The following is a 15,518-nucleotide window of genomic DNA, read 5'->3' on the forward strand; positions in this document are numbered from 1 at the left end:
CTGTTCTATTTTAGCCTAGGCAGTATTACTTCTGATCGTTAATCTTTGTCAATGCTTACTGTAGGCTTATTATATAGCCTAAACACATTAAAAATATGAAATCAGATTAAAGTGTGTGTAACAAGCAGAAGAAGGCGTGGCAGATCTTTAAATATTTTATTGGTCAGGATGACGTATTGAGTTGATCTAGTCAAGTCCGTCTATCCGCATGGCCGAAGAGCTAGTGACCTTAAATCTTTTTTTACAGGTCCGAGTATAAAATACGATCTTTTATTATATCTTATTACAATGTTTTCGATTTAAAGGCTTATCGAAAATCAGCTATAAAATTATATTTGCTACAAATTTAGAGCTCCCTTCATTTATTTTACAGAACTTCGATTTTTATATTATATATATTATATTTTTGATACCGGCCCCAAATCCATCCCTTTCCCTGCACATTTGCAAAACGCGTATTGGATGTGTTAGATGTTGCTTCTTGTGTATGCAGTAGAGAGGCAAGGCATTCTTCAAAGGGGTTCTCCAGGAATCTCGACTAGAGGTTTTTTGTTTTAATTTTCCTTCTTTGTTATTGTGGTGCAATCGTTGTCCTATTCTGATTATGAGGATCACATTCATATGGGCATTTTACGCTATTTGCACGTAAGACCTTTATCTTGACTGAATTTTCCCTTTGGTATACTCTTTTAAGTGCCCAACTTTGATGCGAATAGAACTTGACGCATTTATGAGGCTTTGCAAGTGCTTTGACTACAAATGTGATGTCACTCAAACGGTCGTCAATCTTTTCCTCAAGATTTAATCGTTGGCTGTTATACTCTTGAAATTTCGCAAGGAGATATAACAGCTCTATATTTGAGCTACCCGATTTCTTTGCTCTAATTAATTTACTCAACTTCTCAGAGTATTCTTTATTATCCTCATAGTGCCCGAGCTTAGAGTTTATTTGTACATCAATTTTCGCTATGATGACCTTGCGAGCATTGTAGTCCTTCGAGCCATTATTATGGATTTGAACATGGCTGCTGCTGCTGTTGGTATTTTTGTCTATTATTTGTATCGCACGCTGGACACTGGGCTCAAATGGGCAAGGATTGGTATTTTTACGTATAACCTTTTGCTTGACTTCGTTTGTCCTTGTATATGCTCGTTCGAGCTCCAGCTTTTGTTTCAAGTAAAACCTCATGCATTTGTGGTTGCTGGGGAGTCTTTTCATTTCAAAGTCGAGCTCACTCACGCGGGCTTCCATCAGTTGCTCCAAATCTAATCGTAGGTTGTCGTATGCTTTAAATTTGTCAGCAATTAATACTTTCGCTGGAAGCGGTTTTCCCGAATGCCTAAATAGCCTCCATTCAGTGAAGTGATCCGTATACTCAGGGTTGTCTTTGTAGTGGCCGAGCTGCATCTTAAAACGCGCATCCAGTTTAGCTAGGACATATTTCTCATCTTTTAAAGTGCGCTGCAAATTGAGATTATATATTGAGTTCGCACCAATTTCAATTGCTCTCACACCAAATTTCGTAGTTTTCTCACTTTACGGGTTTGTGCGGCGAGTATTCCATGAAGCAAAATAAAAATAATCCACCTCCAGCTCATTTTAGTTGTACTGCGAGACATTCCCTACGTATACCAGGGAATGTATATATGAGATTTTATTGAACTACACTTGTTACGCTATTTTCCCATTAAGCTGAAGCCGAAGCAAATTTAGAATGTGGAACAAATTAATTAGAGGCTCATACATTAGCTAAGCTAGATACATATATGTATATAGTAATAAATAATATGTATATTCATAACGAATCTATGAACCTCTCAATAATTGGTTCCTCTTTATACTCATTCACGAAAGTGAATCAGTATATTGGTTTTGTGCAATGTCCGTCTTGCTGTCCGTCCGTCTGTCCGTCTGTCCGTCCGTCCGTCTGTCCGTCTGTCCGTATGAACGCAATCTATTTCGGCGCTATTGAAGCTAGAGACTTGAAATTTGGAACACATACTCGTGTATATCTCCGATTTATAAAGTGTTAAAATTTTCCCGATCCGCCCACTAGGGGCGTGGCAAATCGGAAAATGCATTTTCCGATATACTAGAAATCATGTTTGTTGAAGAGCTAGAAAGCTGAAACTTGGTATGTAGGTCCGCGTTGACCACCCAAGATCACGAGCTATGGCGGATATATCTACGCCCATTGGGGGCGTGGCAAATCGGATAAAACTGTATCTCCTAAAGTTATAAACCTAGAATGCTGAAATTTTGCACGTCAGCTAATGGTATGATTCTATAAAGTCTGAAGATAAATTATAAGTCTACGCCCGTTGGGGGAGTGGCAAATCGGACCTGAAGATATAGTGATTTTTTAAATTCTCCTATATTTTGGACACTATTGATGGCAGAGACCTCAAATTTTGTATATATACTCGGACTGATCACCCAAGACCAAAAAGTTTTGTCGGATATATGTCCGCCCACAGGGGGCGTGGCAAACCGCAAAAGTGTATATCTCCTAAAGTAAAATAGCTAGAAGCTTCAAATTTGGATAGTTGAGTTACTGGTAGCCTCCTCTATCGATTCCCCAAAAATAATTTTTACGCCTCTTTAGGGGCGTGGCATATCGAAAAATACCCTGTAATTTTCACATTTTTTTAGGGCAAGCATTCAAACTTTGCAGTTAGGGTAACGTTATCTCTTTCTAAAAACTGACCAAAAATGAGGTGTCTACGCCCAGTTGGGGCGTGGCAAATCGGAAAAACCTGTATATTCTACAGTATTAGAACGAAACTTAACTACTAAATTGTTGATGGGATGTGAATGAGTATTCCGCAGTCGGTAACGCCCGACTGCAACGTTCTTACTTGTTTTAAATTAGCTTCAGTTTACTTTTTACTGTTAAAACACCACTACTAACTCGACTTTGATACTTTAGCAAATAAATACTTAAAGAAGTAGCAGTCATGATTGTTTGTCTACCTTGTACCCTGCGAGAACCTGATATTCCAATCATGCTATGCTCCTTTTATGCACACATACAAACACGCGTATAGGCAAGTGCTCTAGTACTACTTTGGGAACTATATATGAACTCAACTATCAACTTTCATTACGGGATAATATCATGTAAATGTAATATTACTTGCCCAAGCACAAGTATCTAGTATTTATTTGCTAATTTAAGAGAGAAGTAGTATCCCAAATCTAAAACTCGCAGAGATAAAGAATGTGATAAGAAAGAAATGTGATTATATTTTTTTCTATATATTCCGATATATAGAAAGAATATTATATATTATTATGCATCGATATATAGAGACAATATTATATATCGATACATAATAATATATAATACTGTTTCTAAAACTAAGATATGTCCGTCCATCCGTCCGTCTGTCTGAATATTTGAAGACATCGATTTCATAAGCTAAACAAAAGTCGATAACTATTCCCATTTATTGTATCGATTAAACCCCTATCGAAAATCACTTATAAACTTGTCTCTCTCTATTGACTTTTAGATATACATACTTAGATTTATGTGTATTTTATACAATATTGATTTTGTAATATTTTAAATACCGGCTCCAATTTAAACCAAGCCACCCACTGAAGATCCGTTACAAGTAGAACTAATTGTGAATGGGTTGGCATGTTTTATAAACTGACAAACACTCGATAAAATATGTAGATCTTATGCTGCAAGTTTCATTAGTTTATAGGGAGATTAACAGTAACTACCCGAATGATTAATACACTGTTCAACAAATTCTAAGAGAACAAATGAAAATGCAAAATACAAAACTACATATTCCATATTTCAATATGCCACGACGAGTGGGGCTATTCAATTTGCGTCCGCACTCACTACGAGTGCTGCAAATGTGACTTACCTCAATATAATAACTAAATAGTAACAGCAAAACAAGCTAGAGTCGGCTGGCGTTGGCAGTGACCGACCGGGAGATACCCTGACTGTGCGAAAGGCTAGCCAACGTAATCATGTGTAGGAATGCAAATTCCTAAGCGTACCGGCTCTCTGCTGCCTGCTACATACAATTTCGGCCAGGAATTGTGCCCTGGAATGCTAGCATGGGCAATGGGCTCGGCATATAGCAGAAAAATAAAAACGAAATCAAACTGCTGCCACACGTGGCAACTGGGTCCCCAAGCCAGCCAGCCAGCCAGGGCTGGGCAGGGCAGGGCAACTTGTATTTATTGTTCAAATTTTGTGACTTTTCTGTTGATGTTATTGCCACTTTTGCAGTTGCCGTTGCCGTTGCTGTTGCTGTCACTTTTTATTTATTTTAGCCCCGCACGGCGCCCAACGCCTCCGGCTCCGCCTCCTGCCGCTCGACATCCTGTGCTAAATATGTTTCAAAGGAAATTGATTTGCGGCAACAGCAACAAAAGCAGCAGCAGCAATGAACAAAAACAACAAACAAGAAGTCAAAACATCAACAACAAGTATATAGGATGGATAAACTAGATGGGACTGCCCGACTAGCAGCTACCCTGTCTAATGCAGCTGTGCAGAAGCTTGGTGAAATTGATTATTCTGAGACGAGCTCAATGGGAAGATAGGGCAAGGCTGCTGAATGGGTTTCTATATGTTGATTCGGATATCGATGACAAATGATGACAATGATAATGATAATGACAATGATAATGAGTCGAACATAAGATAATAGCTTTGATTTCGACTGGGACTAGATTGGTATAGCTCTTAGGACTACCTACTATTCCACTAGCATCGTCTTTGAGTGTTATCTATAGACACGCCCTCTTCCATTGTCAGCAGCAAGTACGGGGCATAAACAGCTTTATTTTATATGGCTTTCGCCCGGTGAAATTTCCTCTTTGCCAAAAATTGCTCGTCACGCTGCACTTTGGCTGACCCACAGACTAACCACCAGCAAGCCACCCAGGCGGACACACATAAACACAAACACACACACACACAAACACACACACACACGCATTCACAGCGTTGTCTGCAATTTTCTTGACAGTATGCCCCATCAATCCATTGAAACGTTCCACATCCACATCATGCATGCGCCCCGCTCCGCCCCGTCCCCCACTTGCATGTGAGACCGAGACGAGGCAACTTTTGTGACAGCGACAATACAGAGGCGCGCCCCTCCCCCACTGGCAGCTCGGATGGATGCCAACGCCCCATCGGCCGCTCGCCGTACAGTCTATAGAATTTATCCGCTGCGCTACTTTTCAACAGAGAAACATAAATTGTTTGGCTAATTGCAAGTGGCTTTCGTCTGTTGGCGCTGCTGCTGCGAGCGACGCCGGGGAGCAGAGCAAGCAGAGAGCAGCAACAAAGAGCCCAAGTAGCACCGACTCGCGAACAAAGGACCATCTTCTCCAGCTCCAGCTCCAGCTCCAGCACTAGCTTCGTCTTCAGCTTCACATTTAGCTACAGTCACTTTAAGTTTACAGAGCTCGTCTTTCTCTGCGCGTAATTGGCAGAAAAAAAAAAAAAAAACTTGGGCACTGGGCGAGAACATGGGCAGAACATGGACAGAACATGGACGGAACATGGACAGAGATGGCAGTGATTGGGCATTGGAGCTACAGCTGCCTTTTGGCAGCCAAGAACATTGTCAGAGGTCACAGTTCAGCTCACACTAGCTGCTTACGAAAACGTTTTATTTGTTGTCGTTATTATTTTATATTGCAGAATACTGAAATGCAATTCAGATGGATCGAAAATATAATATCTTTGTACACTTCGTTAGAAAGAGAGGGAACGAAATTTAAAATTCCAATATATAAATATTTATTATGAATATAAGCATAAATATATATTTATAATATAAGTTGAATGAATGAATGAATAATTTGAATGAATATAAGTTGAAAGAGAAACTTTTGTGCATAGCAAAATGCATTCTACTTTAGGATTATAGCTATGTGAATATATATATATATATATATATATATATATATATATATATATTCACATAAGCATAAATATATATTTATAATATAAGTTGAATGAATGAATGAATAATTTGAATGAATATAAGTTGAAAGAGAAACTTTTGTGCATAGCAAAATGCATTCTACTTTAGGATTATAGCTATGTGAATATATATATATATATATATATATATATATATAGGTTTTCTAGATCAAAACCCATTTAACAGCAAGAGCGGGTATTTCTTGAGTTTAGTTTAAAATTTTATGGTAAATCATCCACACATTATTAATCATAATAATAGATATGTTCGCCAAATTTATAACTTTGTTCTTCGATTGAACATATTTTTGGTATATAATCATAAACTTCCTATTTGAAGTGAAGATAATCCATAGGCATGTTTATTATTTTTGAGTTTTATAAAATTATTCTAGATAAGTTTTATCTTTTATTAAGTGTACAGAGCTAATGTAGGGAGTAGGAATGTAGGGAGTAGTACCTATATAAAGTGAGAGGGAATATTTGATGTATTTCAAGTCGAACCCCGGCTCTATACAACTTGAGGGTGCTGGCGTCTACTGCAGTGGCTCTTAGATCTCTGGGATGACCTAGTATAACTTTCTATAGTCAAACAGTGTAATTTTTGTAACAGATAGACGATATTTTGTAGACTAGTGTTGTGCATTCTTGTCCCAATTGGTTTAAAAAAGATTTGGATTTATTTCTAATAGCCAGAGCTTTTGATTTGTTTCTGCAAGGCTATAAAATAGTTATAAGTGATATATTAGTTCTTTTACAATTTTATATATTGATTAACTATTCCTATATTATTATTTTAATGGGTTTTTTTTATTTGCTTTCTATTCTATAGGGCAATTAGAAGTATTATTCTTTAATTTATTTCTACACGAATTCATTTGTATAAATGCCTTTTTAGCGCATTCCAGATCTCCGTAACATAAATAATCTTATTATCTTAAGGTACTATTGTTTTCTATCAAAATAAGTTTGAATTTAGGGAAACATGCTAAAACTATATAAAAGCAATTAAGCTCTCAAATTTAAATACACATTCAATCGAAGCAAATGCTGTCGTTTATTCAACTTGCTCAGCAATTCATTTTCCACTCGACTTCACACGCAAAAACATTTGAAATGATTTTCGTTCAAGTGACGAAAATATCATTGGAAAACAATGAAATAATTCCATGCATATTAATTGGAGCCGTGTCGGCCTAGAGCGATAGACGTGCTGGCCGTTCGCAGCTGCCATTCGATTCAAGATTCATGGCGCTTGGCCGCATCAAAGTGTGAACATTCCGCAGCTGAGCTGGCTCAAATTAATATGTCGTTTGTCTGCGGACATTGAATGAATTTCTATTAAAACAATTACCGCATATCACGTTGCAAATCCCTGGCCAAATTTGCTTACGGCTTAGGCATTCCGCAAAGTGCGTGCATGTATGTGATTCGCCAGGCTTTGGCTTCGGCTTTGGCTTTTACGAAATTGAAGTTGAGTGCAAATATGCGCCCGGACGGGGGGCAGGAGCGGCGGGCGAACGGAAACAAAGCTGGTGCTAATTGCCAAAGCACACATATTGATGAATAACAACGAATGCCATTATCTAAACAAATATATAACAAATTGACAATGAAGGCTGCAGCCCGATAGCACTGGCTCTCTAATTAAAGGCTTACGGCTAAGCAAACAGAGCACGCCGGAATTATTCGTAAAGCACAGGTGCAGAGCGTTGCATACACTGGCAAACATGATGTGTTATGATAGACTTCAAGCTGGTTACTTCTACATAAACATTCAACAAACTAAAATAGGGAAAATACAATACATATATACACTCAAGATAGTTTAGCTCTATTCAAGAGGTATAAATATTAAATTCAATTAAGAGCACAAATGAGACTGTCCAAATTTATCAAGCTCATTTTAATAGCCGTTTACAAAGTGTCTACCCTTCGTGGCCTCCGACTTTTTGTCTATCTTTCCGTCCGTCTACTGCTCGTCCCTCTATCCGTTTTGCTGTCCGTCTAACTATCCGCCTTGCTGCTTTTTGTGCAGCTTGCTCTCCGTCTTGCTGTACATCTTGTCGTGCGTCTTACTCTCCGTCTTGTCGTACGTCTTCCTATCCATCCTACTATCCGTCCTGTTATCCATCTTGCAGTCCATCTGTCTCCATGAACACATTTCTCTGCTACTGAAGCTCAGCTAAACTAAGACGTTTTCGCTGATAAACAGAAAACTAAACTTAATGGGAATTACTACAATTTATGTTACATAAGCTCTAAAGTTCAGGCGCTATTGAAACAACGGACTTGTAGGTCAGAAAACCAGAAACAACTTTAGACTTTAACCTCTTCAGATTTACAACTACAAACTGACAACGTGGCAACTAAGTTGACCAAGTCCTCTGTTAGTTAACATCCTTTTTCTATTGTTCCTGTAAATATCCTTTACTTATCTTTCTTAGCTTTAAACTTAAAATAGGCAGATTTTCCGATGATTCGCTGTTGAGCTACAGGGCTGTTCATATTCGACGGATCCATCTGGCAACTCTGCAAGGTTGCCCATATTTTGTTTAATCAAAAAAACGTACAAATTTTTTATTGTCGATAAAAATCGATTTATTTGGTTTGCTGACAACACTTTTTATACCCTGAACCCATTGAAAATGGGAAGTCAGGGTATAATGGATTTATGAAAAAGTATGTAACGGGCAGAAAGAATCATATATGTATATATTCTTGAATATATATTCTTGATCAACGTGACGATCTGAGTCGATATAGCCCTATCCGTCCGTCCATCCGTCCGTATGAGTGCGTCGATCTCAGAAGTTATAAGAGCTAGAGAGCTGAAATTTGGCATACATACTCGTGTGTACCATACGCAGTACAAGTTTATCCTATTTTTTCGATAAATCATCCGATAACTTTTTTATCGAGAATAATCGAAAAATTGATTTTGTTTTTTCAGCCTAATTTGAACACTTTTAAGCGTGGAGACTTCAGATTTACTGTGTATATACAGTTGATCGATACGAAGATTTTGTAATTTACAGATTTTGGATACCACGCCCCCGATTCGTAAGAAACGCATTCCAAGTACTAGAGACTTGTGTACACACATGTTCACCATATGATTATGTTCTGAAAGTTTTATTAAGATCGTATATCTACAAAAGAAATTTTTCAACAAATAATCTCTCATAATATTGCTCACACTGCAGCGCAGCCCAAGCGCAGTCGCTGCTAACTGCGCAGTCAGCAGAGCGCGTGTGTATGTATGTGTGCATAAAAGAAGTGCAGAATGAGTAGAGTATCAGCTTAGAGGGTTTAGGGTATCTCCTAGTCGAGCAGTCTCGACTAGAGCCTTCTTACTTTACTAATATGACAGATCTCAAATGACAGCTTTGAGGGTTGCCAGATGGCTGAGTCGAACATTGACAACCCAGCATGTTGCAGATATACCTTTCGATAACTTGCGTACTCCGTATTTACTCTCTTGAATTTTACTGCTCTAAGCATAAAATCTACTAATGTGGTCCAGCCTAAGAACAGAACAGAGGCTAACTCAAGTCTTCATTCCATTGCTCTGTCAACGGGGAGCAAGTCGTCTAATTGACTTAATTAAAAGTGCATGCACAAGTTCGTTCGATTGTCTACTTCGAATTCGAGTAATAATAATTAACCATAAAGCCTTATTTAGTATGCTGTAAATCAAATGTTAAAATCAGATACTTGCACTTGCAGAAAATACCACTATTAATATCTATCTCTCTCTCTCTCTCTCTCCCTCTCCCTCTCTCTCTCTCTCTCTCTCTCTTTTGCATGCATCGTTTAGTGGTGGTCGTTAACCAACAAATGCGCTCGACCACAAACCTATTGATTATAAACCTGGCCGTCTCGGACATACTCTTCGTCATCTTCTGCGTGCCGTTCACGGCCACCGACTATGTGCTGCCGGAATGGCCGTTTGGCAATTTGTGGTGCAAATTTGTGCAGTACATGATTGTGGTCACATGCCATTGCAGGTGAGCTAGGCCCGGGCCCATCGACCCGGAATTGTTCAGCAGGCGTGCATGTGTATGCATGAGTATGGTTTATTGTTGTATTTTCTCTGCCCTGCAGCGTCTACACACTCGTCCTGATGTCCTTCGATCGTTTCCTGGCCGTCGTGCATCCCGTCACCAGCATGTCCCTACGCACCGAACGCAATGCCACGCTGTAAGTAACATCGCTCGACCCGCCCTGTAGCACCTGTGTCATTGTGTCAATTAGTCCGGGCCTCACCTAGCCTGACCGAGCTCGGACCCAATTGGTTTGCTCATCTTAGGCGCCTAAGGGCGAGTGTGTGTAGGCACAATTCCAATCAGATTCATATCTAGCCAACTGACTAGGCTTATCCTACATGTATTCATGGTTTCAGTTATTCCGAAATTCTCATGGAAGCTATTCGATTATGCATAAATTTCGCTGCAGTGTAGAAATTTTCTGTAACAAAAGATTGCAAGGCCAATGAAAATATTTTGAAACGAATTTATGCAAATGAAATTTTCATAAACTATTCATAAAGAGCTGCAGCCATAGCCATAGCTCTGATTGACTAGACGAGAGTAAATCAATTTAATTATGAATACAGATGCTGCATTAGGGCCTAACAAAACCAACTAATTGGGCATCAATTACCTAAGACATTTGCCTTTATTTGTCTTGCTAACACACACACACTCACACACACACACACAGCGCCATTATGTGTGCCTGGATAACGATTGTGACAACTGCTATACCCGTTGCTTTGGCCCATTCGGTGAGGATCTACCAGTATCATGGACGCGCTGGCACCGCCTGTGTATTCTCCACCGAGGAGGAGGTCTGGAGTCTGGTTGGCTTTCAGGTAAGTCAAGCGATTGATTGCACGCTTTGTGGCCTCTAATCTGGCTGTCGTTCGTACCGTTCCGACTCGACTCTCCGCCCCTACCCACACCGTTCGAGCCGGCTCTCTGATTAATGTTGCCACATTATTCATGCCTCGCCGCCAAATTTGTCACTAGCTCGCGGCTCTACACATGGAAATTGCGTGAAATTACAGAATAGCGACTTAAGTGACGTCTGCTCCAAAAGCAGACACCATTTCCACACAATTTATCGCATATATGTATAGATGTGTGTGTGTGTGTGTGTGTGTATATACATATATCGCTTATTGTTGCCGTAAACTCATATTTTCCAGAGCTTGAAAGTAACTTGCAATATATTTGCTACTTACACACACTCAGACACACACACACAGCACGCTCCAAGTGGAGTGACGAGCTGAACAGAAACAGGAACGACATCGCGCTGACAGCGTTTTACCCAAGCTACAACTGCACTGTGCAACTGGGATTAGTGCTAACGGAAATGCTGTGCAACAATTGTACTGTTAGCTCAGAAGCTGCTTTATTCACAGATTAACAGCTTATGTACCCAGCATAGGGTCTGATAATTTAACCACAATCATATAGAAGTTGATAGTAAATACATCAATGGTCAACCGACAATCGAACTATTTATCGTAATAGACTTGATCAGCTAGCTTACGAGTTTGGTGTATTTGCATAATTCAATCAAATATGTTGAAGTGAAATGAAGTCGCCATTGGAATGTGCTGAGATCTGACAATAATAATCTAAAATCTTTCCCCATCTTTCTATGATTCTCCTTCTCTATATCTATTTGTATTTTTTTCCGGTATCACTTTCTCTATATATTTCTTGCTACATCTCTCTTTCTCTCCACTCTAGCCGCAACTCGCTCTCTTCCTCTCTCGTGATATTTTCCACTGTCTCTCCCTCAATGCCTTCTTTCCTCCTTCTCTCTGCCCTTCGTTTCCTCTCTCTCCCTATCCATCTATCTATATATCTATCTCTCTCTCCTTTAGCTCTCTCTCTCTGTCTCGTTCTTCTTCTACCTGCCTTTCCATTTCCTCTCTCTATTACTGTCTCTTTCTTTTTCTTGCTCTACCTCTTCCACTCTCTCTCTCTTTCTCTTCCTCTTCCTTTCTCTCACTCTATCTCTCTTTCTCTCTGCGAGACTCACTCTTCTTCTCTCTCTCGCATCTATTTGCCATTATGTCTCGATCTCCCTCATTATCTCCCTTGCTATATCCACTATTACCTCTATGTCAGTCTATTACTGACTATCTCTCTCTCACTATCTTTCTCTCTCTCTTTCTCTCTCTCTCTCTTCCTCACGCTCTCTCGACACCTCCTTCTCTCTCTAGCTTTATCTTTCATTCCGCATTACCTTTTCATCTATTTCATCTTCAACTGAAACATCTTTCTCTCATTCTCGCTCTCCTGTCTCTCTCTCGCTCTCCCTGTCTCAGTCTTTCTCCCTCTCTCAAGCGTATGTGTTTTAAGCTAACTGCATTGTCTAAGCATATATTAAGTTTCAGCATTTGCAACAATTCCGCAAAATGCTCTGATTGAAACTTGAACCACTGTGCAAACACAGTCACACACACAGTCAACAATCGGTTGTTGTTTAGCAACAGACATTCAGACAGCAGTCCCATTGTATGCGTGTGTCTGTGTGTGTGTGTGCAGGGGGGGAGGGGGACTGCCAGTGTGCTCTTCAACTAGCTAAGGCATCCAACAAAGCCGGGCCAGAAGCCAATGTACAACTTAATAATGCCGCAATTCCATACGAGGGAGAGCCAAATTGTAGTGTATATGGTGCAATTAAGTTGACTCTGTCACTCGTACCAAGGAGTCACGGAAATAATATTTTTAGCATTTTGTTTCCATTTAGAGAAGTTTCTAAAATGGCCGACTTCAGCGAAATCCCAGTTCGCTAAGATAAATGCAGGCGCTCAGCTCTAGATGACAATGCATATCTAGAAATATCTCTTTGTTATTATAGATGTATGCCTATAGCTGTATTCCTGGGAACTTTCTACTTTAAGTCGCAAAAGGGTAAAACATTTGCACAGTCTAGAGCAGCGCAGTAGCTGCAGCAGTTTAAGCATCTGCAACGTCAAATTGGCAACGCGTCGTCCCTGCTCAAGCGAGTGCATTGGGACGGACACGAATGGCTCTTAGCACCTTGGCCGGGCCGGGGCGGGACGGGACGACTGGGCTGGTGGCGGGCTCGAGCTGTGCGCCATCCAACATCGACTAGAACAACAATGTGGCGTGTCAGAGCAATTTTATGCCGGAAGGATGTTACACAGCGAGTCCGCACTTGTGGCCAATGAATGAGCACAAACAACATCAGCGACAACAACAAGGATAACACACTAACTGCAGTTGTCCGTACGTTTATGAGTGTGTGTGTGTGTGTGTGCCTATATACGAGCACCCCGCGCTAATATGCACTTGTGGAGCTCGCGTCTAATGCTACTCATGGAGCAATTTACACGGCTCCATTCGCTGACATTGGCAAGGACAGAAACAGGAATAGTAGCAAGGATATGGAAAATGGGTCGATATGTTATGTCGTTGGCCTGGCAGAGCATATAAATCACAATTACTTTCATGACGCAACGCCATGATGGCGCATCAAATACCCTGCAGTGAAAAGTAAAAGTGAAATCAAATGAAATGAAAGTCATATAAGGCTGTTGCTATATATGTATATGGGGACAATGTTTCAGGTACGAGATATTCGAAATGCATACACATAGATTCTTTCGATTATATATAAATATTGTAGCTACAGGGTATGAGAGTGCGCATACTCGGAGTATTAAACTTGTAAAACACAGGACAAAGACTTCAAGTTGAATTAGTGCCTAGGTAATAATACTATTTATCAGTTATAATTGTGCCGCAAATGCAATTTATTATATGCTAAAGAGTGCCAGACAATATATAGAGGGTATTGTGGGTGCGACATAATATTTCGCTAGCCGCCAAAAAAATAAAACAAAACTAAACAACTTTTTCTATGGCGAGGAGTTTTATTTGGTTTTGGTGTTTACTTTGGTTTGGATCCCCAAATGTCATGTTTCAATGCTTTGTTGTTTTAGTTGCTGTTATTGTTGTTGTTGTTGTTGTTGTTGTTATTGTTGTTGTCTGTTGACAAACAGTTGAGCATTTCGCTAGCAAATTTGGCGTTTCAATTTATTGCTCGCCCGCACATAAAAATGGATCAAACTTTTGACGCCTAAACGCAACACAGAAAATAAAACAAAAGCGAAAATATACGAGTTACATTCGCCTAGAAGAGGACTAGCAGAGAACACAAATACAGAGGCATTAAGAAATATGCGAGTGCGCCTAACTAGCCGATACCCTATATCTATATGATAATATTACAATGCAGCTCTGATAATCTATATGAATCAGACAATATATATGACTAGATTTTCAATATTATGAAAAACTGTTCCGAATTTGCATTCAAAATTGAGAAATGCGTATAGGTTTTTATGTGCGACCCACTGTGGCGCTTGCCTGGGTACAGGGCATGCTGTTGTCATCGTAAATAAATAATAAAATAAAACAAAGAGGGTAGAACAGAAACAGCAACAGAAACAGACACAAAAACACGCCTTGAATCTGCCCCATGTGACAGGCGTGACCAGGCCACTGGACAACTTTACTTTATACGAACTTTAGTTTAGTTTAGTTTAGTTCAGTTCAGTTCTTAAAGTTCTTTGTTTCTTGCTGTTGCTGTTGCTATTGCTATTGCTGTTGCGGTTGAGGCCAGTTCAAGGCTTACGAGCTTTTCAGTTTCAATTAAGACCAACACCTTTTCCGCATGGCACAGGCTTTTTGCACAGCCTCGAGTAAAATGTTTGAATCTCTTAGGAAGCTACGGCTTTATTTATTAATTTCAAATTACGTATGAACTTGAAATAACTGCATCTGGCATAAAATTTCTTTTTGAAAATGTTTTAACATTAAGTGCTTACAGAGAGGATCAAAAGGAATTACAAAACTTTCTTAACTTGTAGAGAGAACTTAAATTCAGTGAGTCTTGCATATGTGTACATATACATATATTTGAGCATCATTGAAACATCAATGCAATGCAATAAAGAAATATTGATTTCAACGAAACCTTGTTAAATTTCTTAACCTGTCTAGAAAATAAATATTCAATTAGATGTTCGAAATAACGTAACTACGTATGTAAAAAGATATATGTATGTAGGAGCTGCCTCAATTTGCTCACTTTCCACATTCATTTTATTAAACTGCTCTCAATATCCAATCGCCCCAGAGTGCTTTCTCTCTTTCTTTCTTTCTCACAGAGCTTTTCAAGAACGCCAATTCTAAGTCGCTTTCTATTCGTCCTCTGGCAATCATAACGAGCATGTTCGAATGTCTTCAATAGCCATCTCGCTCGCACTCAGCAATAGTCGGCACGGCGTTCAGCCACAGCTATCAATGTTTCTCTTGCTCTCTCACACACACAGAGTGAATGCAGCTAAGACGCAAACTCACTCGGATCACACTTTTACTGCAACTCTATGCAAGCTTAGCCTTGCACTAATACTAATGCAATCGCTAAGAGCCAATCACGAATTCGGAAGCATAAAAATGAGACTCGGCAATTGATTCGATAGTCTCG

The 15,518-nt window shown here is 39.6% G+C and overlaps 2 protein-coding genes across 5 annotated transcripts in view; one reads left to right on the forward strand and one right to left on the reverse strand.

The window, feature by feature from the left end:
• Positions 1 to 15,518, forward strand: part of AstA-R1 (allatostatin A receptor 1) — a 153,809-nt gene that overhangs the window by 119,705 nt on the left and 18,586 nt on the right. For all 3 annotated transcript variants that reach the window (XM_089472937.1, XM_089472936.1, XM_089472939.1), the window contains 3 exons: positions 9,796 to 9,985; positions 10,083 to 10,178; positions 10,701 to 10,851. In XM_089472937.1, coding sequence (XP_089329063.1) covers positions 9,796 to 9,985; positions 10,083 to 10,178; positions 10,701 to 10,851 — 437 coding nt within the window. The remainder of the gene's footprint in view (positions 1 to 9,795; positions 9,986 to 10,082; positions 10,179 to 10,700; positions 10,852 to 15,518) is intronic.
• Positions 255 to 1,671, reverse strand: LOC108620182 (uncharacterized). Of its 2 annotated transcripts, none has more exons than XM_089474722.1 (2): positions 1,537 to 1,671; positions 255 to 1,462 (listed from the first exon to the last, which is right to left on the reverse strand). In XM_089474722.1, the coding sequence occupies exons 1-2, from the start codon at positions 1,618 to 1,620 to the stop codon at positions 572 to 574; spliced, it is 975 nt and encodes a 324-aa protein (XP_089330848.1). In that variant the 5' UTR covers positions 1,621 to 1,671; the 3' UTR covers positions 255 to 571. The 2 variants fall into 2 exon arrangements, with proteins under 2 accessions (XP_089330848.1, XP_017872572.2); XM_018017083.2 differs by having other exon boundaries at positions 1,516 to 1,651.

Source organism: Drosophila arizonae, chromosome X, assembly GCF_054131065.1.
Source record: "Drosophila arizonae isolate 15081-1271.41 chromosome X, UAZ_ARI_1.0, whole genome shotgun sequence".
Classification (NCBI taxonomy): Eukaryota; Metazoa; Arthropoda; class Insecta; order Diptera; family Drosophilidae; genus Drosophila; species Drosophila arizonae.